The 22,869-nt window shown below is 55.1% G+C and overlaps 5 protein-coding genes across 5 annotated transcripts; 3 read left to right on the top strand and 2 right to left on the bottom strand.

Moving 5' to 3' along the window:
* Positions 1-574: 574 nt before the first annotated feature.
* On the bottom strand, positions 575-3,076 carry NCS57_00594100 (uncharacterized protein). The gene is made up of 3 exons (XM_053055847.1): positions 2,347-3,076; positions 1,634-1,653; positions 575-852 (listed from the first exon to the last, which is right to left on the bottom strand). Exons 1-3 carry the CDS (start codon positions 2,416-2,418, stop codon positions 624-626), a joined length of 321 nt encoding a protein of 106 aa, XP_052914802.1. The 5' UTR covers positions 2,419-3,076; the 3' UTR covers positions 575-623.
* A 6,791-nt stretch (positions 3,077-9,867) lies between these two features.
* Positions 9,868-11,829, top strand: NCS57_00594000 (HMG box domain-containing protein; the record flags this gene model as incomplete). The annotated part of the gene is made up of 7 exons (XM_053055846.1): positions 9,868-9,986; positions 10,040-10,073; positions 10,131-10,310; positions 10,363-10,417; positions 10,484-10,717; positions 10,796-11,572; positions 11,633-11,829. 7 exons carry the CDS (start codon positions 9,868-9,870, stop codon positions 11,827-11,829), a joined length of 1,596 nt encoding a protein of 531 aa, XP_052914801.1.
* Positions 11,830-13,380: 1,551 nt separating this feature from the next.
* Positions 13,381-16,037, bottom strand: NCS57_00593900 (Condensin complex subunit 2; the record flags this gene model as incomplete). The annotated part of the gene is made up of 4 exons (XM_053055845.1): positions 13,381-13,617; positions 13,673-15,247; positions 15,298-15,889; positions 15,943-16,037. 4 exons carry the CDS (start codon positions 16,035-16,037, stop codon positions 13,381-13,383), a joined length of 2,499 nt encoding a protein of 832 aa, XP_052914800.1.
* A 1,168-nt stretch (positions 16,038-17,205) lies between these two features.
* Positions 17,206-20,349, top strand: NCS57_00593800 (uncharacterized protein; the record flags this gene model as incomplete). Its single annotated transcript, XM_053055844.1, has 2 exons — positions 17,206-19,970; positions 20,022-20,349. The coding sequence occupies 2 exons, from the start codon at positions 17,206-17,208 to the stop codon at positions 20,347-20,349; spliced, it is 3,093 nt and encodes a 1,030-aa protein (XP_052914799.1).
* Positions 20,350-21,836: 1,487 nt separating this feature from the next.
* On the top strand, positions 21,837-22,761 carry NCS57_00593700 (Phosphomannomutase; the record flags this gene model as incomplete). The annotated part of the gene is made up of 3 exons (XM_053055843.1): positions 21,837-21,938; positions 21,993-22,450; positions 22,509-22,761. 3 exons carry the CDS (start codon positions 21,837-21,839, stop codon positions 22,759-22,761), a joined length of 813 nt encoding a protein of 270 aa, XP_052914798.1.
* Positions 22,762-22,869: the final 108 nt, after the last annotated feature.

The raw sequence follows: 22,869 nt of genomic DNA, 5'->3' as shown, positions 1-22,869 counted from the left end.
CAACAACAAACCCGGTCGACTATCCAATGATGAAGCGGAACGATTGATTGCTCCAACGGCGCACATATCACACTTGGATTGGGCGGTGGCTACGACTAGAGAATCGATCCCAAGTTGACAACGCAGTTAGAAATGACGTTCTGGGAAAGGTGGCGGTGGGAGACGAGGTTTCTCCATTTGGGCTGCTCTTTGCTTTTTTTGTTCTTGATGGGTTCAACAGTCGCGGGTTTCTCTGCTGTATGAGGAATATATGGGATCACGATGTGGAAGCAAGGGAAAGGGCCTGTTTAGAGTGAACAAGGGCGACTTGTCTGAAGAGAGTAGCTATTCTCAAGCTGTGGATAAAGACGGTTCCTTGAAAATCAAGGGGACTTGCCCACCTCTGCTAAACTGCCATGTTGAAATGCTGTGTTTGTCTTGTGACCAACAACCATGACCAATCGTGCCATGATGCTCCAGCCCCAGCCATGGTTCACGCTCCCCATTCCGCCCTTTTGGCGGTAGGGAGGACGAACTCGCACGATGTTACATTGACGTTAGGGTTGGGACAGCGAAGAGGCGGCCATTGTCAGAGTTATTCACATGTACTCGGAGCTACTGTAGGAGCACCAGCCCCCTCCCCCTCACGCCGTATCCTCCTTGCCCTTGTGCTTGTCCTTGTCAGCACCCTCTTTTGCCTCCGCATGGCCATCTGCTTGGCTAGGAGTCTCGACAGGGGCTTCGGCCTCAGCAGCTGTGGCGGAGGTGGGCGCCTGTGGGTCGGCTCTGGCCTCGAGGGCGGCGAGGATGGCATCAAGTTTGCTCTCGAGATTGGAAAGGTTCGCCTCAAGGGCGGTGGCAGTCTGCTCACCCCTGAGATGGGGGAAGAGGAAACCATGTTAGCGACAAATCTCCGGGGCCGTCCCTGAACTAATGCAGAAGAGATGCGACCAAGATGAAAGAGAGAGGGGAATCGACGAGGGCAGGCAAGGAATGGGGGGCAAAAGAGGCACGGGCAGCGGCGGACTCGGGGCCATTGGGAAAAGCTCAGTATATCTCCGAGGGTGGGTAGTGAGACAGTCGGAGCGTCTTGGGTAAAGCATGAGATGCAGAATTGAGGTCCTGGCGGTGGCAGTAGGCTCACTTGAGCAACTGGCGATGCAAGACAGAGGCTGAGTTGGCTCCGAGGACTGACGGCAAGGTCGATCTCCCGCTAAGTCTTGTTGAGTCAATGCAGTGAGCGAGGTTCCTGAAGATGCAGATGCTTCAATGCGCCGAAACATGCAGCACGCCTTGGCGAAACCCAGTGTCGGCGTTGCCGACGTGTTGATGTCCTCAAGACATAACCGAGGAGGACGAGCAATGGCATCTGGTCAAGGGACTAAAGTGGGTGTGGGGAAACTGTCCGGTCTGAGAAGAGCCAGAGCGGAGGAAAAAGTCCCTTCATGGAGGTGGGTGAATTGTTATGGATGGTGACGTGAATACGGTATAGTACAGACCGACCAAAAGAAACTCGATGAGACTGATTGAGGGAAGAACGAGGCGGTGGAGGGGCGTGGAGTGCTGAGGGTGAGGGTGAGGTGAGGGTGAGGTGAGGGTGAGGGCGAGGTGAGGTCGAGATGCAAGCATCAAGACAAGGAGCGAGTGTAGTTACCTAGCGAGATCCCGGTAGGCCTAGAACAACGAGGCTGTCAGTTGAGCGGGAACGAGGCGCTTTGGTAAGGCTAGCTGGGGTAATGGTGTACGGTATGGATGGGGACGGGGACACGGATGGGGTGTGGGCGAGGCGTTGCAAAGCCAGATAATCAATCTGGGTCCAGGGGCAGGAGGGCGAGATGCAGAAAGACTGCATTCTGCAGGATGCAAATCAGGAGGAGTCGCTCGTGGCAGCCAAGCCAGGTCTCGACCGATGGCTTGGTTGAGCGCCATCCATCATGGACGCATGGCTGGGCCGGGCTGGACTGGGTCTGGACTATAAAGATGGGGAAGGGGAGGGAGGGGAGGGAATAGACGGGGAATGGGGAATGGCAATGGGAATGAGGGATGGGAATAGAGAGAATATCCAGAGTAGCCCAAGTCAACTCGAGTCAAGTCAAATCATGAATGAAAGCCTATTCCAATGCCGCCATTGTCTGCCTGTATCTTGGTGCCGTGCTCACCAGATACCGACAAACAGCCCACGAGGGAATGGCGAGATGCGACGGGTGATGCACTGGAATGGAATGGAATGCAATACGTGATGGATGGATGGACGGATGCGTTGGTTGCGGGGCAAGGATAATGATAAAACGCATAATATCATAAGAGCAAGCCGATGATCGATCGACCCAAACGAAGGAAATCTGAGGTGACTCAGTACTGACTGACCTGGGCAAGGTCGGCATCCCCCGATGCCTTGGAGGCTCGGTTGTTGGCGGCTGACTGATCTGATGGGGCCATGTTTGTTCAACAGTCTCAAAGATGCAGGGCTCGTCAGGGTCAGGCAGGCAGGGGCTGATGAGAGATGTGCCGTATGTATACCGGTGCGAGGTTTATGGGAGAGAGGAGATGCGATACGGTACGGTACGGCACGGTGCGATACGATATGACCCTGGGTCCTGCGCCGTGCGTGCGTGCGTGCTTGCTGCGGTTCGTACGGGGGTTTGCAAGAGAACGGAGAGAGATTTTGTTGCGTTGCGGCGTCGAGCGGGGGGCACCAGCTCCAGGTCCTGCTCCAGGTTCAGCTCACCTCACGCAGGCTCACAGGGAGAGGCCACTGCCCGCCCGCGGTTTGGTGCAGCAGCAGCCAAGGTGACCAGGCGGGCACTGGGACTGGGGGCCTGGGGTCCACGGAGGTTAACCAGCGTACCTACCTAGCTGCCGTGGGAGTGGGCCTCCCTTCCCTTCCCTTGGGTCGACTGAAGCGCGCGGGCTTGGTGCCCAGGTACCTGGAACGTGGCTGTGGCTGCGTGGGATGTGTCCTAGCCGTCGACTTGTCTTGCTGCTGAAGGCGCATGCTGCTGTGGTGGCAGACGCCGTAACCCCTAGTGTCGATGCGATGTGAAGGGTGGTGGATGCACAGATGGGAAAGTGGATGAAAACCGATGGTGGGGGACATGGTAGATTGGGTCTAGATCCCGAGTTGATGGCACTGAGGCGGGCCGGGAGGGGGTGGGTGTCTGTCTACAGTACTGTACCTATTCTGTTAGACATCCAATGCGAGCCTGAACAAAGCTGTTTCGAGTCTTGATGCGAGGGTGTTGCCAGAGAGAGAAAGGCCTGGCTTGGGAGTCCACGTGGGTGTAACCCTCTATCCATCCGAAAGACATCGGGGGGCCAATACCTATGTCAAGGGCAGCCGTTGCTCCCTCTTGAGTTGGGTTGCCGTTGAGCGTTTCATCCGTTCTTGCGTTTGTTGCCGCCGTCTTTCATACGTGCCACTCGATGAGGAAGACCCCCTTGAAACTCTGTAGTGTCGATTGTGGGTGTGCAGTACTGTATTCTTGAAGTGAGTTGGGTGGCTTGTGTGAAGCTCCGACAACAAGACCTTGTTTGACTCGTCGACAACAACAAGAGATGTCACCGACGACAGTAAGAAAAGTGTCCGAAAGCAAAGTCGACACCAAGCCGCGTGGCTTGCTCCTTGGTCTCGGGTTTTGGGGGGCGTCTAGGGCTCCGACTCCTCGGTGCATCTGAGATTCTGGGCCTGGGTCGAGCGAGGGTATCACATCGATCGGTCTAGGCGCGCGCCACATGGCCTGGACCATCAGATCTCGAACGATGCGGGGCACGGCGACGACGACAAAGACCCTGACAGAATGCACAGGAGCAGACAAGCATCGATCAGGGTGTTTGCGCTCTTTGGCAAGGGAGGGTTTTATCGAATGTGAAAAAGATGAGACGATCAAGTTGACTTTCTTCAATTGCTTGGAAAGCGTGACAGGTCATTAAGTTCAATCCATTGTTGCGCCAGACAAGCAAGTACCGGCCGGGTAAGTGCCAGGGGTGGCGGTGAGGCCACTCTTACCTCGAACTACCATCCATGATATGTCACAACACAAAGTGGGCAAATTCGGAATATAGGGACGAAATGCCATATTAACGATTACCTATACAGCTGAACGTGAACTGATGGAAAAAAGCATCTGATCGAGGCGCGCCCACTCTGCCGGGTCCTGGCCTGAAATAGCATTGAGCTGAACATGGGAGATCACGCTGTTCGTTGGTAAAACCTGTCTCCCCCGGATATCAGCCAATCTTCTTTTAGGAACTCACGGCAACGATTTAAACCTGCAGCCGAGTTTGCCACCTGCTCACCGAAAAAGGTATGTACTTCGTAGCAAGTAGCATTAAATCTCGATCACTCGAGGATCAAATTCCCATTCTTCAAAGGACCTCCAGTACTGTACGCCCAGTCGTGCGTCTGTCTGTTCCGCCAGACCGGTGGAGGGTCCAGTGCCTTAGTCAATGTCGTATCTGTCAGCCCTAGGGGTCTGTCAATCTGCACCAACTCAGGGTCTGGAACACAGAGGCGCAGATTTGTCTAAATGACCTAGACTATTCGGAAACGGGTCGAGTTCCCGTCCATGGTGGAATTCGAATATCTACCATCTTGTTGCTCATCCCGCATCGTAAAGCGAGAAACGCACACAAGTAAATTTTGTGGCACCAAGCGAAGCGCCTTTCTCACAGTGAGCTCAGCTCCGTGGTACAGTACCCCTACGGCCGCCCTGCATCGGACGGCTGATTGTCGTGGAGATAGGAAAACAGGGCTACGGAGATTTCTTTTCATGTGCACATGAACTCGGGTTAAACTGCTCCTGGTAAATTCTGTGCCGATTACAACCAAGGGTTTGTGCTGCAGGCAAATTAATTCATCTTGACAGGCCAGAAGTGTTCTGGAATGTTAGCGGCAGAAGCAATAATTGTAGAAAAATAGAAACATCAAATCACCATCACATCACGTTCAACCTCCAGATTCTACAATTCAAACCAAATGCCTACCTATGCTTCTTGGATATTTCTCTCACAACTCTGTCCATCAATCTTCAAAATGCCTACCCAATCAGCAAAGCCTTTTCCTCTGGTGGCAGCTTCCACCATGCCCAAAAGAGCAAACGCTCAACCAGCCAGTAAAGACGGTAAACCCCGGGAATACCGTAGCTTGGGAAAGCGGCGTCCGCCAGGCCCCTTCCATATGCAGGGTACTGGTACATGTGCCTCCAGGTCCTGCCTTTTGAGAACCTAACCACACGCCCTCCACTCCTTCCCCCAGTTCCCACCAGTCCACTTCTTTGCCGTGAGGCCTCGGCGCCTTCTGAGTTCTAGACTCGACAACCTCGATCATCATCCGCCCATTGAATCAATCACTCGACGGCGACCGCGACGGTGCACATGGCTCCTTCAACTTCGGGGAGACGGACGCGGAGGAAATAGCCATGACTCTCTAACCACCAACCTAACACTGGCGGTCAGCCTGAGATGGCCGAAACGCTTCGGGCCTGACTACTTGGAAGCCCTCCGACGCCCATCCAGGAGGCGGCGACCATTGTGGGCATCTACATACTGCGCTGGGCCAACTCAGCCTCAAGCTCAGCACCAGCCTCAAGGCCGATTACCTTGCTGCGCCCATTTGCCAGACGCGAGGCTCGTCTGTCCGAGTTCAAGTCATGGAACGGGTCAGCTAAGCAGGCTATTGGATCGTGGGCCGCCGTGGGCGCCGCTGGCGTCTCCCGCTCCACGACCATGCCATGGCGCGCACAAGCACGAGCAAGAGGCAGAAAAACCCAAGACACAAAACAAGGCCCCGGGACCAGACGATGCAAAGGGGGAGGCGCCGCACCTGTACGGGGAGCGGGCCCCTCGAGCCGTCTTCGCCCGCCAATCATAGGGCTGGAAGGGATCGAGATTCTAGGCCTATGATCAAATTCCCATCATGCTCATGGGCGATTTCATCTGGCTTTGCCCAGCATCGCATTCATGAATACCGGCGCCATTGCGATTCATACCCGCGCTCTACTGACCAACAGCTGGCATCCAGCATGTCTCGCCCACCCACTGCTCATGGCTCTGGGCCATGCAAGCTCACTCTCGCCAGGGCCTTTTGCAATCACCGACTTTGACAAAGAAACGAAGGGCCCTCCCTCGGAGGAGCTAGAGACCGGAGAGACAGGATGAAAAGGGACTACGGGATATCGGGTCGTGCATTCTTGCCATCTTGACCATCGACAGCCGCCCCATCATGAGTGAACGGGAGCCAGCACATGATGCCTTGGATTTTGCCTTCGGGATGCGTCATTCGACTGGGGGAGGCTTACACTACAGTACACCCTCGCATTGCGGCACCGTCGCCTGTCGGCGCGACATGACGAAAGAGAGCGGCCCGTTGCAGTGAGGATGGGATTTGCAAAGACGTCGGTGGCCGTGCCATGTGGCCCATGAAAGGGGAACTGGGGAATTTAGACAAAGCAGATCGTGTGTGTTGGCGCCGTGGCATGGACGATTTGAAAAGTCGCACCCGATGATGCTGTCGGGATAGTTCTGACGTGGTGCGATCCATGAGCCAAACTTCGATTTCGACAACGGCCATGGCCCGATGGTGATCAGGAACAACCCACGGCGGACAGGGCGTGCATCACTCATAACACGGCTCCACACCCCCCCGGGCACTGTATTTGCTCCGGCCTTTCAAACTCAAGTCGAGCTCCAGTTTAGTTAACCCACGACCATCTGCTTGCCGACGAGCGATCCCCTATCAAGAACAAGCTCGCCTTTGGCCCTGACGGCCGTCACGCTTCTCCGGGCATCGCTACGCACCGTCTCGGCGAGTTTCGAGCCTCTGGCCGTAATGCCGCGAGGGCAGCGACATGATGGCGAGACTTGGTCCGGCAGCGTGACTCTCTCACCCCATCCAGAACCCATACTCCAACGGTTTCACGGATTGGGATCGAGATCTTTCCCGTTGCAGTCGGGGAGCTACTGCGCTGCGGACATGCTCCTTCGTCCTCTGGGCCAACCACCAAGGGAGTAACCAAGTCGATGAGGCTCGCGCGCCTGTGGACTGGATGGGTGTGGAAGGGTGACGGTGACGCATCCAGCCGGTCCTTGGGATCTTGCCGCGTTGGGGCAAATCAATCAATTGACGGTTGATCGCCATTCTCAGTTGCCCATTTCTCCTCATGGAGGATGCACGATGCGCCATAGCTCATGACAGTTTTGGCCCTGGCCTTGGCCAGCAGAGCATCATGACGGGCCACAAGCTCTGTGCGACGCGGGCCAAACACCACCACCATCACCAGCGACAGCGACAGCGACAGCAACCGCGCGATGGTGGATTCTCGAGATTCCCGCGATGCTTCTTTGCAATCTCGCTCGCCTGACTCGCTGATCCCAGGCACCCATAGCTTCTGTTGGAGTTTCTGGTCACGGGCGCCGGTACGGTAGCGTTGCGTTGCGTTGAAGCGACCTCAGTATTCGCCCATGGCCCCAGATATGGTCCACGGATGCATGCATTGGACCAAGACGGGGCATCTCGATGTCGTCCAGGTGCCGCCCTATCGTATACGTAGCCGACGACAGGGCCCGGGTCCACGCTTCTTGTTTTTCGACCCATTTGAACTTCAACTACTGTACTGTATGGAGCGCGGTACATGCTGCGTGCGGTTGCTCAGCCCAGCAATGTCCGGTCCGTGCCAATGCAATGGCGGCGACCTTGTTTGATGATCAAGCTGGCTGCTCCAACAAATGCCGGCCCTTGCATCAATCATCCTTCTCGAACATCGAGGCTCGACATCCACCGGTAGAGACATGGAGCTTTAAAACAAGAGGCAGCGAATGAAGCCAAGCCAGCGAGACCAGAGGCGGACGCCAAGGCTGTGTGTCCTGACGGCGGATGGTTGTTTGTACCTCTACCACGGCGGCATAGTCTCACGCCCCCCCTTGCGAGCTGGCTGGCTGGGCTAGACCACGCCCTCTCTAGTTCCTGGCGAGCCTCTGGGCCTCTGGTGAGTGAGAAGACAGACAGACGCACCGCGCCGGTGCACCCCCCGAACGGAGTGCGATGAATGTAGGAATCTGATGTTTTGTGACCACTTTCTCCTCCACACGCACGCCTCTTCTCATGCTCACTTCACTTCCGCTCTCACGATTCTATCCTCGCTTCCAAAACCCTGTCTTTCTTTTTCTTTCCCATTGAACTATCTCTTTTGTTTTGCCGGTGGCTGCGGCACCTCAGAGACTGCCCCGTATCCCCCCCTGGACCCTGTCTTTGCACCCCATCTACAGCATTGGGATCCCACGATGCCCTGAGTCGCCCTCTCATCGCTCGTTCTGATAAACTCCTCTCCACAGCGGATTTGTCTATGTTGAGTAACTAACTCTCACGCCCCCTGCCTTGTTCTTCCTCGCGGCAACCCCCTTCCCTTCTCTTGCGATCCCAATTCTTATATCCTTCCCTGCCTTGCCAGGCTGGTTTCGTGCGCGCAACGCACACGCCAACGGGAGTCGTCCAAAGGTCCAGAACATCGATACTTAACCCGACTTGCGACTTGCAGCAGTACCCGGCACCGGGCTTGACTCTTTGACCCGTCACCTCATCAGTCGCCTCATAAGATCCAGTCCCGAGATCACCTGCCAACCCTGCCCTCCGGGACCCTCGAACAATCACTCGCCCTTGGAAGGGATTGCCTGCTTGCGCCTGTAGCAGACTGACAGACCGTTGGCCATCTTCATCCTCTCATCGCCGTTGGACGCAGCCCTCTTCTGCTAACCCACCACGGACGGCCCAACCTTGGTTTGGGGCAATCGAGATATCCGATCCTGCCTCTGCAAACTCTGGGGGTGCCAGTATCTGTCCGCCATCCATCCATCCATCCATCCATCCACTCACTCCCTCACTCACTCGCAAGTTCAAATCATCCCTACCTCTGCTCGGTTGTCCTCCGCCTCCCGCTCTCCCGTCGACGCTTGCCTGGCCGCTTTCAACTCAGTTAGCTGGTTGTGGTGGCATGTCAATTGCTCTGCCATTAACACACGCCCGTCATCTGTCCCAACTCTCCCCGGTTCCAGGGATCGTCATACTACGCCTGTAGTAGTTCCTCACTTACCTCTTCTCACCTTCTGCGTCACTCCATTTCTCTCGCTTGTGCTGTAGGTGACTCCTGTTCTCCTCGTCATTCCCCTCCATCCTTCTCCTCTTCCCTTTCCCACGACCTCTCTTGCAGACCAATTAGCATGTCATATGCTTCTAGATCCCTGAGCTCATGACAGTCGTCTCTCGCACTTCTCCAAGGTCTCCTGTACCACATCCCCAACCTACCTTTCACAACGTTGATCATTACCCCCAGAGGCGCCAAATACACATACCCTTCCCCAGATCTCTCTGTCCAACAAGGCATATCATTCTTACATATCCCAAAGCCATATAGCAACCTCTGTCTCCGACAACAACTTCTTTCCGACTCGCTCAACCAGGAACGACACCATCAGTCCACCATAACTCTGGCTTGACCCCGCGTCTCAGGATCCACCTTGTCGACTGGCAACTGCACGACCCATTTCAACCCAACACTGACATCGCCTTGTCAGCAGCCCTGAAAGGACACTCACCAAGATCCAGCTAGCCCATCCACCGATACGACTGGGACACAAACCCTCCACTTACTTATCCGGCATCTCCTGCCATCTCAGCCACTCACAGGTGCCGTGCCGCAGCTGTTGAGCGAACGTGAACGTCCCACCCCCGGAGCGTCAGCTCAGCTGCCAGCAAAACTCGTTCTGGCTTGCAGGCCACCTCTTTATCCCATTCATCCACATCCGGATAGATGTTAAGTCGTCATCCTGGCACCAATCAAAGCAAGAAAACCGGTTGTCTTTGGAGGGAGGTTCCCCGGAACTTTCCAGCTTAGCTGCATGTCTTCCGATCTTGGAAAGATCTTTGGCGAGTTGGGGTTGACCCAGTATCTTGACACATTTGTCGAGCAGGGGTTTGATGAGTGGGACATTATCCTTGACATCCAGGAGTCAGACCTGTGAGTTCAACCCGGACTCGAACTCGGGACTCGCGCTGATAGGGTTGATTTAGCGATGCCTTGGGGGTCAAACTCGGCCATCGAAGGGTATGTTTGCCGTTGCTGCCCACTTGGGATGGGTTGCTAATACGGGCTGTGCGATAGAAACTCCAGAGAAGGATTGCCAACGCTCGAGGCATCTCCCCGACGGCATCATTGGTAACCCCAGTAAGACCAACAAGCGAAGAAGTCAAGCCTGAAAGCGTCCCACCAGAACCTTCTCGGCCGGAAAGCCACCAGGAGGGGCAGGGGGTTGCGAAGCGAAAGTATCGACGACATCCGAAGGTAAACTGGGACAAGGATTCATTCGTCGAGCTCTCTGCTAACGAATAATCAGGCTGATGAAAATGCCCCGGAGAGACCCCCCTCTGCATATGTGCTGTTCTCCAATAGTAAGTTGCCACTGAGCCAGACGCTTGTCTGCGATGGCAGGGTGCTGACAAGAGGGTTGTGTATAGAAATGAGAGAAGACCTGAGGAGCCAAAACCTCAGCTTCACCGAAATCGCTAAACTTGTGGGAGAGAACTGGCAGAACCTTGATGCGGTTGAGAAGGAATCGTACGAGAGCCAGGCCAATGCCGACAAAGAAAAGTACCATCGAGACTTGATGGAGTACAAGAAGACAGCCGACTACAGGAAGTACATGCAATACCTCCAAGAGTTCAAAGAGAAGCAAGCCAAGCGAACTCAAGGTTTGTAGCCAGAGCAGCACTAGATGCAGATATTGTTGAGATATAGTTCATGAAGCTGACTTGTTGTCCCGGGTATAGTCAGCGATGCGTCAAAACGTCCCAAGCTGGACTCTGTCCGGTTACGGCATGGAAGCAGTAGCAGCACAATGACGCCTGGCGGCAACACGTCGAGCGCAAGTGGAAGTGGTAGCGAGAGGCTTCAGGGGAGCGAGCCGCCTCCATCCCGAAGGGAGAGGTTGAATTCGATCGCATCGGTGGCCGAATCGCAACACTCGTCAACGACACCGACATTACCGTCGCAAGCAAATTCGAACGACGACACCATGTCATCACCCCGAATCCTTCACTACGACAGCGGTAGCCCACGAGATTCGCACCGTCAGCCTCCTCAGCGTCAGTCCTCGTGGCGAGAAGGTGGCCCATCCCACCAACACCTACCATCATTGTCCAACATGCTCGATGATGGTAGGAAAGCCATGCCGGCTGCCACTGGATCCGAGGGTAACCCGTACTCGTCGGGCTTCGTCGCCGCCAACCATCCTAGATCGGTACCGGAGGTTCCGAATGTGCTTCCTTCAGTGCCGGTGAGAGCACCGTTGCTCCGACACGAACAGTCCTCCAACAGCAGCGTTGGATCGATCAGTCCAGCAAACAGCTTTGCGCGGACGCCCGGCGAGGGACCGCTACCGATACACGCTCTCCTTTCGCACCACCAAACGATGCCGACTCCGGCCGTGACTACAGCCGCAGTCTTTGAACGGGGCTCGCCTGGTTCTGGCACTGGCGCAGTCAGTCCAAGCCCGACAGACCTAACACGGCCGCCTTTCGGGCATGGGGCCGTGCCTAGGGGATATGGTACTTGATCCTCGCGATGTTTAGACTTCGTCAGGAGGTCAAGCTAATTCGGCTCACAAGGCTTCCGTCCTCTGCCACCCACTGGGCTGCTTGGCAGGGCAGAACCAACAGGGGATGCTGACGTGTTGATGACACCAGCTCCCGACCTGGTGGCCCCCATCCAGGAACACTCCATCAAACCTCGACTTGATGGGATGAGCGTTCTCCTGAGAGCGGGCGAGCTGGTTGAACGACATGAACGAGACGACCGAAGATAAGAACTGAGGACGAGTGCTTGCGACGGATGGATCGACGGTCCAGTCCACAATGGCAGGCAGGTTCCCGAGTGGGAATAGGTTTCTCACCCCCAGAGAGAGATAGCTTTGTGTGTTTTTTTCTTCTTGGATACCCACGGATTATCATGTAACCTACTCAATGAGATTGGGCATTGGCGGGTGGTGGTGCGGTACGGTACGGTACGATACGGTACGCATAAGTATGTAATGGGTGGCTGGTTGGTATGAATGGGTATTTGCGGACTCGATTGTGCGCGCAGTCGTGCGTGAGCTTCGGCGTTTCGGGCTCTGGTATGGATCCCAAAGCAAAGGGATCAAAAATGATATCTGGACTGTCAGTCGTACAGTACAGTACAGTACGGATGGAAGGTGACATATTTTGAGCAAGGTTGGCTGGGTTTGGGTAACGACGACATTATATATACTGTCATGTCTGCGTATTTGTGAATGTGTGTGTGAGAGAGAAATCCTGTTTTTTTGTAGTAGGAAAAGAAGGGACTAGAAGCAGGACACAAACAAGAAATGAAGAGGCAACAATAAACGAAATGAATCTGACAGAAGGCGAGAGATCTGCGCTTGTGCCTGTGTGTGGTCGGTCAAGGTTGTGAGAAAGCATCAGACCACCGGGCAGCACATTGCGGCGAGGGACCTTTTGCAGTGACATGAAACAAGAGGGGGGCGACAATCAATACAGGTAAAAGGAGGAAAGAGAGGAGAGAATTAAAAGGAGAGAATAGAATAGAAGAGAAGAGGAACAGGAGGGGATCATGTCGTGTTAAAAGTAACGGCAGGCTTGGCTCATCCTCTCTCTTTCCCACCCCCGACACACACAACCTTGGAGTGAGGCTTCCGTTCCTTCCTTCCCACTTCGTCATAAGGGTCCAGTTGTCAATCCGTCAGGACGTCATGGCGCAGCCACGTTTTTTTTTATTTTGGCGCCTTTTTGGGGAAAGGAGGGAGGGGCAAGGGTCCTTCCCATCCATTCACGTTCATCGTGGGGGGAGATGGAGAGAGAGAAAGAGGGGTCCTGCTCTCCTCTCTCCATCCATCCATACGACGTCAAGTCATTGAAGCTTGGATGGGGGGCGAATGGCTTGCTTGGGGGTGCCACTGTACCATACCATCTGATTATGCCGTCGTATTGTCGTGCCATCCAAGACTAGAACCGATATGAGGGGATTCCAAGTTTGTGAGTATGTCAGGCTGACATGACAATTCCATGTCCACTCCAAGATACATAATTCAACTTCACAAGAGTCAAATACTCGTGCTGTTCAAGTGCCAAACATAAACCATCTAATTTCATCTATTCCCATCTCATTCATGCCCGTGTCGTTGCATCGTATCCTCTCATCGGATGTTGTTGCACCGTTCCATCCATCCGTCGACCTTCTCCCCAACGCCTGGATATCAATCATCACACGACTTCCAATGCCCAACACCACTCGCACGCTGCCTGCCATGACTTCATGTACAACAAACAAAGACGCTGCGCAACCACAAGTACAATTACCCCCTCCTTCCTCTGTTCAATTACTCTTCCACAATCTCTGCCGTCCAGTCCTTGCGGATCTCCAACTCTGATAGATCGGCCGTCTTCTCAATCACCAGACCCTTCTCGTTGGCCAAGTGCAGTAGACAGATGAAGCAGTATGATGTGGAGATATCGTCCATCACCGGCTTGGGATACACCGATTGCAGGTTGTTCATGACCGAAGTAAACTTGAGTGGCTCATCCTCGTTTGCCTCGGCAGGGGTCTCGGCAGGTTTCTACATTCAAGCATTAGTCTGGTGTCCAAGTTATTAGTTGCACCTGCAAACTTACCTCGAGAGCTTCCATATCCATGCCCTTCCAGATCTCCTCCTTGAGCCTTCGGACGTCCACCTTCTTGGCCACTCTTGCGTATTGGACGTACTCTGGCCGCACCCTCCTTGTTTGAGTGACCAGCGTTGTTCCGAATGCTCCAGTATTCGTCACCGTCTCGCCGCCGAGGAGAGCTGTGAGACCAGCGCCCTCTGTTAGGCCAGCCGGGCCATCCACCCCTGGTGAGAAATGCTCCCGTGCATCTGAAAACTCGAGATCATCGTCGTCGTCCAGATCACCACCAGGGAATGGCATGCCGTCATCTTGGAAGAAGTTGGCGTCATAATCACCCTGCGGAAGCGCTGTGTCGTCCGAGTTCTGCATAGGCGCCTTTTGCTTAGCCCAGAACGCCTCGTCCATCTCTCCTTCGGGCTGGTTGTCCTGGGCAGTGTTGCCGAAGCCACCGGCCCGAGCGCCAAATCCAGTCCGTCGTCTGCCCATTCGGGCCTTGGGCTTCAAGAACAAGTTCAGGAGGGACTTGGAGTTGAAGTGCTTGTCGTCAGGAAGGAGGTTGCGCGACTTGGACTTCCAGTCCTTCTTCGGCATGCTGATAGTTGAGTTGCTGGCAGCCTGTGTGTATAGGACATCCCACGCATGAGAGTCGATAGGGGCGGCAAAGTCAATCTCGAAGGGCTCCTTTTCCTTGCGCTTCTTGGTCTCACCCGCAGGCTTGTTGACATCCTTGATCTTCCGGATTCTCCAGTGCTCGGCGCTTGACCAGTTCTTCTGCAATGCCTGGTCAAAGAATCCAAGGATGTCTTCGTGCATCTTATCCGCCTTCTGCGCACTGGTCATCGAGACCACGTACTCTCCATTGTCGTCGAACCCTTCCCCGTCACCGCCTTCTTCGCCGAGACCAGCGTCGTACACTCGCATCTGCGGTTCCAAGGCGGCTTCTCGGGCCCAAGCTTCACCACCCTCACCGAAAGCGACCTCGCCCACCACATCGAAGGAGCCTAGTCCGAGGTCGTCGTCATCAAAGCCTGCAGGGGCATCCCCGTCGATGACCAGTCCGGAGATATCACCAAGAGCGCCTGGCGTCTTCTCCTTGTCTTGATCTTGCCTCCAGTCTTCGGGTGCCTTCAGGAAGGGGATATCCATAGATCCGGAGGGATCCCCCAGATCAAAAGTCTTGAGAGAAGGGCACACGTCGAGCTCGTCGAGCCGTTGTAAGTCGGGAATAAACTTGGCTCCCAGAGCCCCCACATCGATCTCGACATCAGCTTCCTCCTCTTCTTCCTCGATAGGTTCCTCCTCTTGTTGCTCGGCCTCCTCATCTTCCTCGTCGCCGAATTCCTCAGATTTCGTCTTCTTCCCCAGTGTGTTGGCGTCTCCAGAGTCGTCGCTGCTGTCGAAAACGATACGCCCTTGTGAGTCAATCATGAGATGGTTTAGCAAAAGTCCCTTGGCACCGCCCTCGTCAAAGTCGGCAGAGGCCTTCTTGAAAAGGGGGTCAACAGCAAATTCTAGCTCAAATTTCTTGAGCTGTAATGAGTTGAAAGAGGGGGCCAAGGTAGCTTCGGATGATCGTTGCGTCTATGAAACGTCAGCATGAGCCATTGAGAGCGCCAGAATCTCCTCATTACCTTCTTCTTGGGCTTCTTCTTCACGTTGCCATTCTCATCTAGCTCTTCCTCGTCGCTCTCCTCACCCTCCTCACCATCCCGGTCCTTCTTCTTGGCATTGTTGCTATCGGCAAGACCGCTCAGCAGCTTGCCCGTCTCGGTTGCGACACTGTCGACTCGGTTTGTGTAGATCTTGACACACCCGTCCAGGGTGCAACTGGCCTTTTGAAAGTTGACACCGTCGCCCTCTTTCAAGAGCGACATGTCGTGAAAGTAGTCGATGAGGGCAAAGTTCCACGAGTTTGTAGCATTGATCTTGTTGTCGGTCGCCATCTTCATCCACTCTTCAAAGTTGGCGAGAATCGGGACACGCTTCATAGGTGTGACCGCAGTTCCGCCTACTACAAAGCCCTCGTCATCGTCAATGTTGATGCTCCGGCTGCCGTGGGGAGTGCGGGGATCGGCTCCTGGGGAGTTCTCCATGTCGTCGCGGCGGAGGCTGACCTTGCGAGGGGTTGCAGCCTTTTTGATTTCGTTGAACTGTCTCTCTTGAAGTGCTCGCCTGGAGCTCATGCGTTGGCCCTTTTCGTGGACATCGTCGTTGAGAGGGATCCTGCGGAGTGCGTTAACATCGCGGTTGCTATGGGATGTTCGGTGAGGGCTTACTTGATGGGCGACGCCGTCTTGAAAGGTGAGGCAGCGCTGGAGCCAGTATTGGATCTGGCACTCCCCGTACGGGGAACTTGAGCAACGCGAGGCATTTTTGGAGTCTTTTGCACGGGTTGTGAAGGCAAGAAGGCTGGATTCGACGAGGCCTGGCGCGTCGTCGTCGTGGTGTTGCGGGACCCCCCTTGCCAAAGTAAACAAAATAAATGCGGCGTCTACTGTATGGGTTCGTGGGGTAAGGTTTGGGCCAACTAGGTAGGTGGTGGAGGGACGGGATGTAGGCCTTGGAAATCAGGCACAAAGTATGGCTGAGATTCTTCAACTGCCACAGCCACAGCCACAGCAAGCACACGACCAGGTACCTTGAGCGGGGTGGCAGGTACAACCCTTCGGTGCCTTTTCGGTGAACAGGCGGTGGAGGAATTGAATTCCCCTCCCATCATCACGCACCTTCCGTCCGAAACGGAGAATAACGGAGAGCTGCCAAGGCAGGAAGGCGCGTTGAGTACTACGTACTGTACCCCTGCCCCATGCCTGCATAAAAACAAAGTGCCCCCAATCAGCACGTGGCAGCGCCAAAGCCAAGCACGTTGGACATTGTGTTTGAGCCAGGTTGCATCGGCGTCGCGCATGATTTGTAGCCGGATCTCTATTGATCAAGAGTGGCTGCTGATCTTGTGAGCGAGTGCCACTGTGCCAGTCTGTCACTGCCAACTCTAAAGTGGGCGAGACCAGGCCGTGCCGAAGCCAGCGGTTCCTCTCCAAGACTCTTGGAGGGCTGAGCCACACTGTGGCGAGAGCCGGCTAATCTCCGCCGCGCGGCCTTCTATTGGTCGCCGCCGGCGGCCTCCCTCGGGGTACCTAAGGTTGTCGTCACGGAATAAGGCGAAATGGACCCGTCACACGGGGACGCCAAGTCTCTGCGAGCTTGGATTCTGCCCGCTTTTGGGCGTGGGATATCGCCGGGGGGAAGAGACTGTGCTGTAACTAACTCTATGGGACGCTCCTCAAATCCGAGCCCGAGGCAGGCACGACGTGGACAGGACGTAATATGTCATGATACTTTGGTTTCGCTACCTACCTAATCTACAGCATCTTCCCTAGTCTCCCGTCCCCATATGACCCGCCTACATCCATCTCCCTCACTAACACGCACTTCTCTTTGAACTCCCGAGCTTCTTTCTCCCTTTCCCCTTCCTCGGTCAACGAGTGAGGATGGCCTCGGCAGCTATCGCGGTATAACATGTCGACAGCAGTTACAGCATGACAATGACAACCCCTCGTGGGCCCATCCGCCCCATCGGAATGGCCCAGGGCCGCAACCCGAGCTCGAACCGATTCCTCAGAGGCAGCCGCCTGCAGTCTCGCCCTTTTTACGTTACGATCCTGATCCTTTCGCTCCTCACGGCATACTCCTTCCTATCGCACACGACCGCCGCGCGTTACGCCTCCCGCAGCGACACGACCCCCGCCGAAACTCTGCTCTTCAAGCGCAGCTCCTCCTCGCTCGAAGCCCCCGAATGCAATGACGTCCACGAAGCTCAGGATAAGTGCGCCTTTGTCAGGCAGTATTGCGCCGACGACGATGCCGGCCTCATCCATTACCTCGACCTCTACTACTGCGCCTTCGCCGATATCCAACCCATCGCGTTCAGCTTGCTCGTGATATGGCTGGGCCTCCTCTTCACCACCATCGGCATAGCTGCGAGCGACTTCTTCAGCGTCAATCTGAGCACAATTGCAACAATTCTTGGCCTGAGCGAGAGTCTGGCTGGTGTCACTTTCCTCGCTTTTGGAAATGGCTCCCCAGATGTCTTTAGCACATTTGCTGCCATGGGCTCCAACAGCGCCAGCATGGCCGTTGGCGAGCTTATTGGCGCCGCCAGCTTCATCACTGGTGTTGTCGCAGGCTCCATGGCTCTTGTCAGGGAGTTTCGCGTCGATCGTAAGACGTACGCTCGCGACATTTGCTTCTTTATTCTCGCAGTTGTCTTTACCACCATCTTTCTGGCCGACGGCCATCTACACTTGTGGGAGTGCTGGCTCATGATCGGCTACTATACCATCTACGTGATCACTGTTGTGACTTGGCATTGGTACTCAACCAGGCGGAAGCGGAGGCAGCGCAGAGAGGGGGAGGCGCGCAGCCACGTCTACGGGCCCATTGGCCACTTTGGAGATGAATTGGCTGGCGAGCCGTACCGGGACGATCCTGATGAGGTTGGGTCCGGCCCAGGCACCTCGCATTCTACTCCGCTCGATATTTCAGTTCTTGAGACTGGACCTAGGATTGAGATCGAGGGCCAGGAGCCAGAGTCGTCGAGTGACACGTCCAGTGAGGACCATGACCGAATGGTCGCCGCCGAGGTCGCCAGCAGCATGCGAGTCCTTCGGACTAGACCTGGCAGGAGACATACTTTGACTCCTATCAGGCCGAGTCTGGTTGGTGCGCTCGAGTTCCGGTCGGCCCTCGCCCAGCTGCAGCGCGAGGGCAACCTGCAGCTGGCGCCCATCCCAGAGAGAAGCTCCTCTGATCATCATGTCCACCACAGACGGAGGGTGACTACGACGACCATGCCGGACTCCCGCTCTGATGGCCTGCTCGCTACCGCGCGCGCCGACCATGAACTGAGGAGAAACAGAGCCCTCTCCTCAGGGGACCAGCCAGTTGGGCCTTCAATCCATCATGATTTGCTGATGCCTGGTAGCCGTGATTCAGGCGACGGCAACCTATCTGTCCCTCCGTCGAACACCAGCGGAACGCGATCACCAAGCCCGAGTCCGTCTTACACCGTCGGAGGCAACTTGGCTCCTCCCCCTGTCGGCCCCAGCGGGACTACTGATGATGCTCCAGCTGAGGATCACCAGAACAAATTGCTCGCTCCTCAGCTCGAGTTGCAGATTCCCAGTCGTCGCAGCAGCTACAGTGATAGGTCTTCCCCAAACAGCCCTTTCCCCATGTACACCGACTCACCCGCTTTGCTCACACCCAACTACCAAGCTGAGCCCAGCGAGTTCTTGTCTCCAGGAGCTGTCTCACCTGGCACTACGCCTTCAGCTGCGGTAAGCCGTGAAACACCGTTTGCAGATCTGCAGCGGACAGCGGTATCGCCGAGTCGTCCTGTGAGATGGTGGCCATATGCTGTGCTGCCACCTCCGCATATCCTCTTGGCAACTTTATTTCCCACGTTGCAGGGATGGAGTGAGAAGACGGCCTGGGACAAGTTCGTCAGCGCCATTTCTGTGCCCAGCATCTTCCTTCTGGTCACGACTCTACCTGTTGTCGACTCTGAGACGACAGATGACGACTTGGACACGCTCCTTGACCACAGTGTTCACCACCATGACCATAACCCAAGCATTGGGCATATGGCTCCGCCCGTGTCCATCGAGCACGCGGCGATAGAGCCAGAGTCGGAGTGGGAGCGTTACCGTAGGCATACCCTCCACAGCCGTGGGAACAGCTACATCGCCTCTTCTGCTACCACTCCGTTCACACACGCCGAAGAAGGAGAAGCTATGGGCGAATCGCAGTTCTCACTGGGTCCTCCGGCCATCGTGACAAAGCCAGCTTCCGATTTCCCATCCTCCAGCAGTGTCAAGAATGACTGCACGGGTTGGAATCGATGGCTTGTGGCGCTCCAACTCTTCACCGGACCCCAATTCGCCGTCTTCGTTCTCTGGGCTAACATGTTGGAGGACTGGGACAATCCTCACAAGGTTCTGGTCCGAATGGTGATGTACTCGCTCCTCGCCTCGCTTATCCTGCTGGGTATTCTTGTCCTCTTTACGACGGAGGAGAGACGCCCGAAGTATCATTATATGCTGTGCTTCATGGGATTTATCATCAGTATAGCCTGGATATCGACCATTGCCGGCGAAGTTGTGGGAGTCCTGAAAACAGTTGGGGTCATCCTCAACATCTCGGAAGCTCTGTTGGGACTTACAATTTTTGCTGCTGGAAACAGCGTTGGAGATTTAGTCGCCGACATCACGGTGGCGAGGCTTGGATATCCCGTCATGGCTTTGTAAGTATTGTTCCGGACTCTTGAAGTGCACAACTGACAATGACTTTGTAGGTCTGCCTGCTTTGGAGGCCCCATGCTGAATATCCTGCTGGGCATTGGCATCGGCGGCGCCATGATGATGATTCAAAAGGCAAACAAGAAGCACCGCCAAGACCCCAGTCATCCCATCAAATACAAGCCTTATCGCATCCAGGTCGGCGGGACTCTTATGATCTCGGCCATCACACTCCTGGTGATGCTGGTGGGCTTGCTGATTGTGGTGCCGATGAACAAGTGGATTCTGAGTCGGAAGATTGGGTGGGGACTGATCGCGCTCTGGGCAGTGAGCACGATTGTGAATGTGGTTGTTGAATTGACTGGTGTGTGGGGAGAGATGTAACTGTGGATGGGCCTCAGCAACATGGCCTTGATAGCATCATGATAGACGACATTCTGTAGTTGAACCTTTTCGAGCAATCGACGAATATATTTGCTTCAATTGACGTTGGCAATCACGAGGAAAGCGCGCCTGGCACCAAATTGTAATCCAGCTTGGCTGGTGAAGCGTGGTCTGAAGAATAAAAGGTGAGAGACACGAGGGTTGCGAAGATAAATATGGTCTGACTGGCAAAATTATAGAGATGGCAGAAGATATATGGCAGATGATAAATGGCAGATTTTATACAGCAAATTACGCTGTAAAGTTAGTCAGGTAGCATGCTTCGTAGAATGTCAGTCAGGTAGAATGCTTCGTAGAATGTTAGTCTGAGTAGCATGCTTTGTAGAATGTTAGTCGGGGCAGGAGTCGAACCAGAGCACTCGCTACTAAGTTCTGCGAGAACTCGGGAACGTGACGCTTACCAGTTCCGTCACTGCTCTCGTTGGGAAGATTGGGAATTGAATTCAATGATAATACTTGCCCCCGTGGTGCGGGTGCTACAGCTGGCGGGCAGCTGGCGAGCTTATTTTCTGATGCGCCGCTCACCGAGGGCTGACCGAGGCGGCTTCGGCGGGGAGGGGCCCACTTGTCGTCCGCGAACGGTTCGGAGGTCGGAGGAGCGGTCCACCGATGGTGTCGGTGGGGACCCCACTTTAAAAAAGGCGGCCGAGATTTCGCTTGCGGGAGATCGCAGTGGGGGCAGACAAATTAAGATGGTCAAATTGCAGCGGCTCATGATGGCTTCAAACTTCTTGTTGATAGCGCATTAGCCTTGAGTGGAGGTTTGTTTCGGAGAGTAGAGATAGAGGCAAGTTTGGCCAGGCACCTATGCACTCAACCGCTGAGCTTGAACAAGACAAGACTGTCAGGGAGGGGACGAGCTGAACGGCAGCAAAGAACCATCCTCTTCATGACATGCTGTCCTCATGGCTTCGAATGGCGCGTTCCTAGTTAAGATCTTGTCAATCTCATCTCGCTTCAACAACTGCGCCTCCACGACATGACTCTCTACCGTCGTCCGGTCAAGCAACCCCTGGAGTGGCTTGGGCGATTAATATCTGTAAATGGGCCAACGTGGTCTTGTGAGGGGGGATCTGTCGCGTAATCCATCGTTTCGAGGTGATCGATGCCCCGCGTGACCAGTGTTGAAACAAGATGAATTCGTCATGGGCTTCAAGATGCCAGATTGCGCTTGTTGATGTTGATGTTTGGTCCAAGTTAGAGGCTGCACAGAGTCAAGTATAAGACGTCCGGACGTGGTCAAGCTCTTGCCCGTTCAGAGAAGGTACATTACAGTAGCTTCCATCGTTGCCCCGCACACTTGCATCGCAGCTGCCCCTCAGACCCCTTCCCCCTCCTCAACACCATTGACCCAGCTACTTTGGGTATTCTGTGCCATTTTTTTCTTCTTCCTTGTTCCTTCATCAATCGCCCTCACAAATTTCACAATGGCCAATCCTCCTCCCTCCTACACTCCCCTCGCGGAGCGTCCTCTCAAGGACACCATCTGCCTCTTCGATGTCGACGGCACCCTCACCCCCGCCCGCCTGGTACACCCTGCTTATCCCTCCACCGCCCTCCTTCGTCGCTAACAGTCGCAAAAGGACGCCTCCCCCGAGGTTCTCCAGATCCTCGAGGACCTCCGCGCCAAGTGCTCCATCGGCTACGTCGGCGGCTCCGACTTTGCCAAGCAGCAGGAGCAGCTGGGCAAGCCCGCTGGCCAGCCCGTCACCGCCCTCTTCGACTTTTGCTTCTCCGAGAACGGCCTCACTGCCTACAAGCTCGGCGAGCCCCTCGAGTCCAACACCTTCATCAAGTGGATCGGCGAGGACCAGTACAAGGAGCTCGCCAACTTCTGCCTCCACTACATCGCCGACCTCGACCTCCCCGTCAAGCGCGGTACCTTTATCGAGTTCCGCAACGGCATGATCAACATCAGCCCCATCGGCCGTAACGCCAGCACCCAGGAGCGCAACGACTTTGAGAAGTTTGACAAGGACGCCAAGGTCCGCCAGAAGTTTGTCGAGGCTCTGAAGGAGCGCTTCGGTCACCTCGGCCTCACGTATGCTAAACTCAACCCATCATGACAAGGACCCCAACGGCTAACGCACACCGCACAGCTTCTCCATTGGAGGCCAGATCTCCTTCGACGTCTTCCCCACTGGCTGGGACAAGACCTACTGCCTCAGGCACCTCGAGAACGAGGCCAAGAAGCCCGATGGCATCACCTACAACACCATCCACTTCTTCGGCGACAAGACCTTCGAGGGCGGCAACGACTACGAGATCTACACCGACTCCCGCACCGTCGGACACTCCGTCACTGGCCCTGAGGACACCATCCGCATCCTCAAGGAGCTCTTTGATCTCTAGATGCATATGCTGGCGTTGGAATAAGAAGCAACAAAAGCACACATACACGTACAATAGACATGAGACCAAGAAAATACAAAATTTGCGCACATATTCAACAACTGCTCT

The sequence above is a fragment of the Fusarium keratoplasticum genome, chromosome 4, assembly GCF_025433545.1.
Source record: "Fusarium keratoplasticum isolate Fu6.1 chromosome 4, whole genome shotgun sequence".
NCBI lineage: Eukaryota > Fungi > Ascomycota > Sordariomycetes > Hypocreales > Nectriaceae > Fusarium > Fusarium keratoplasticum.
This window is presented reverse-complemented; position numbering and strand designations above follow the sequence as displayed.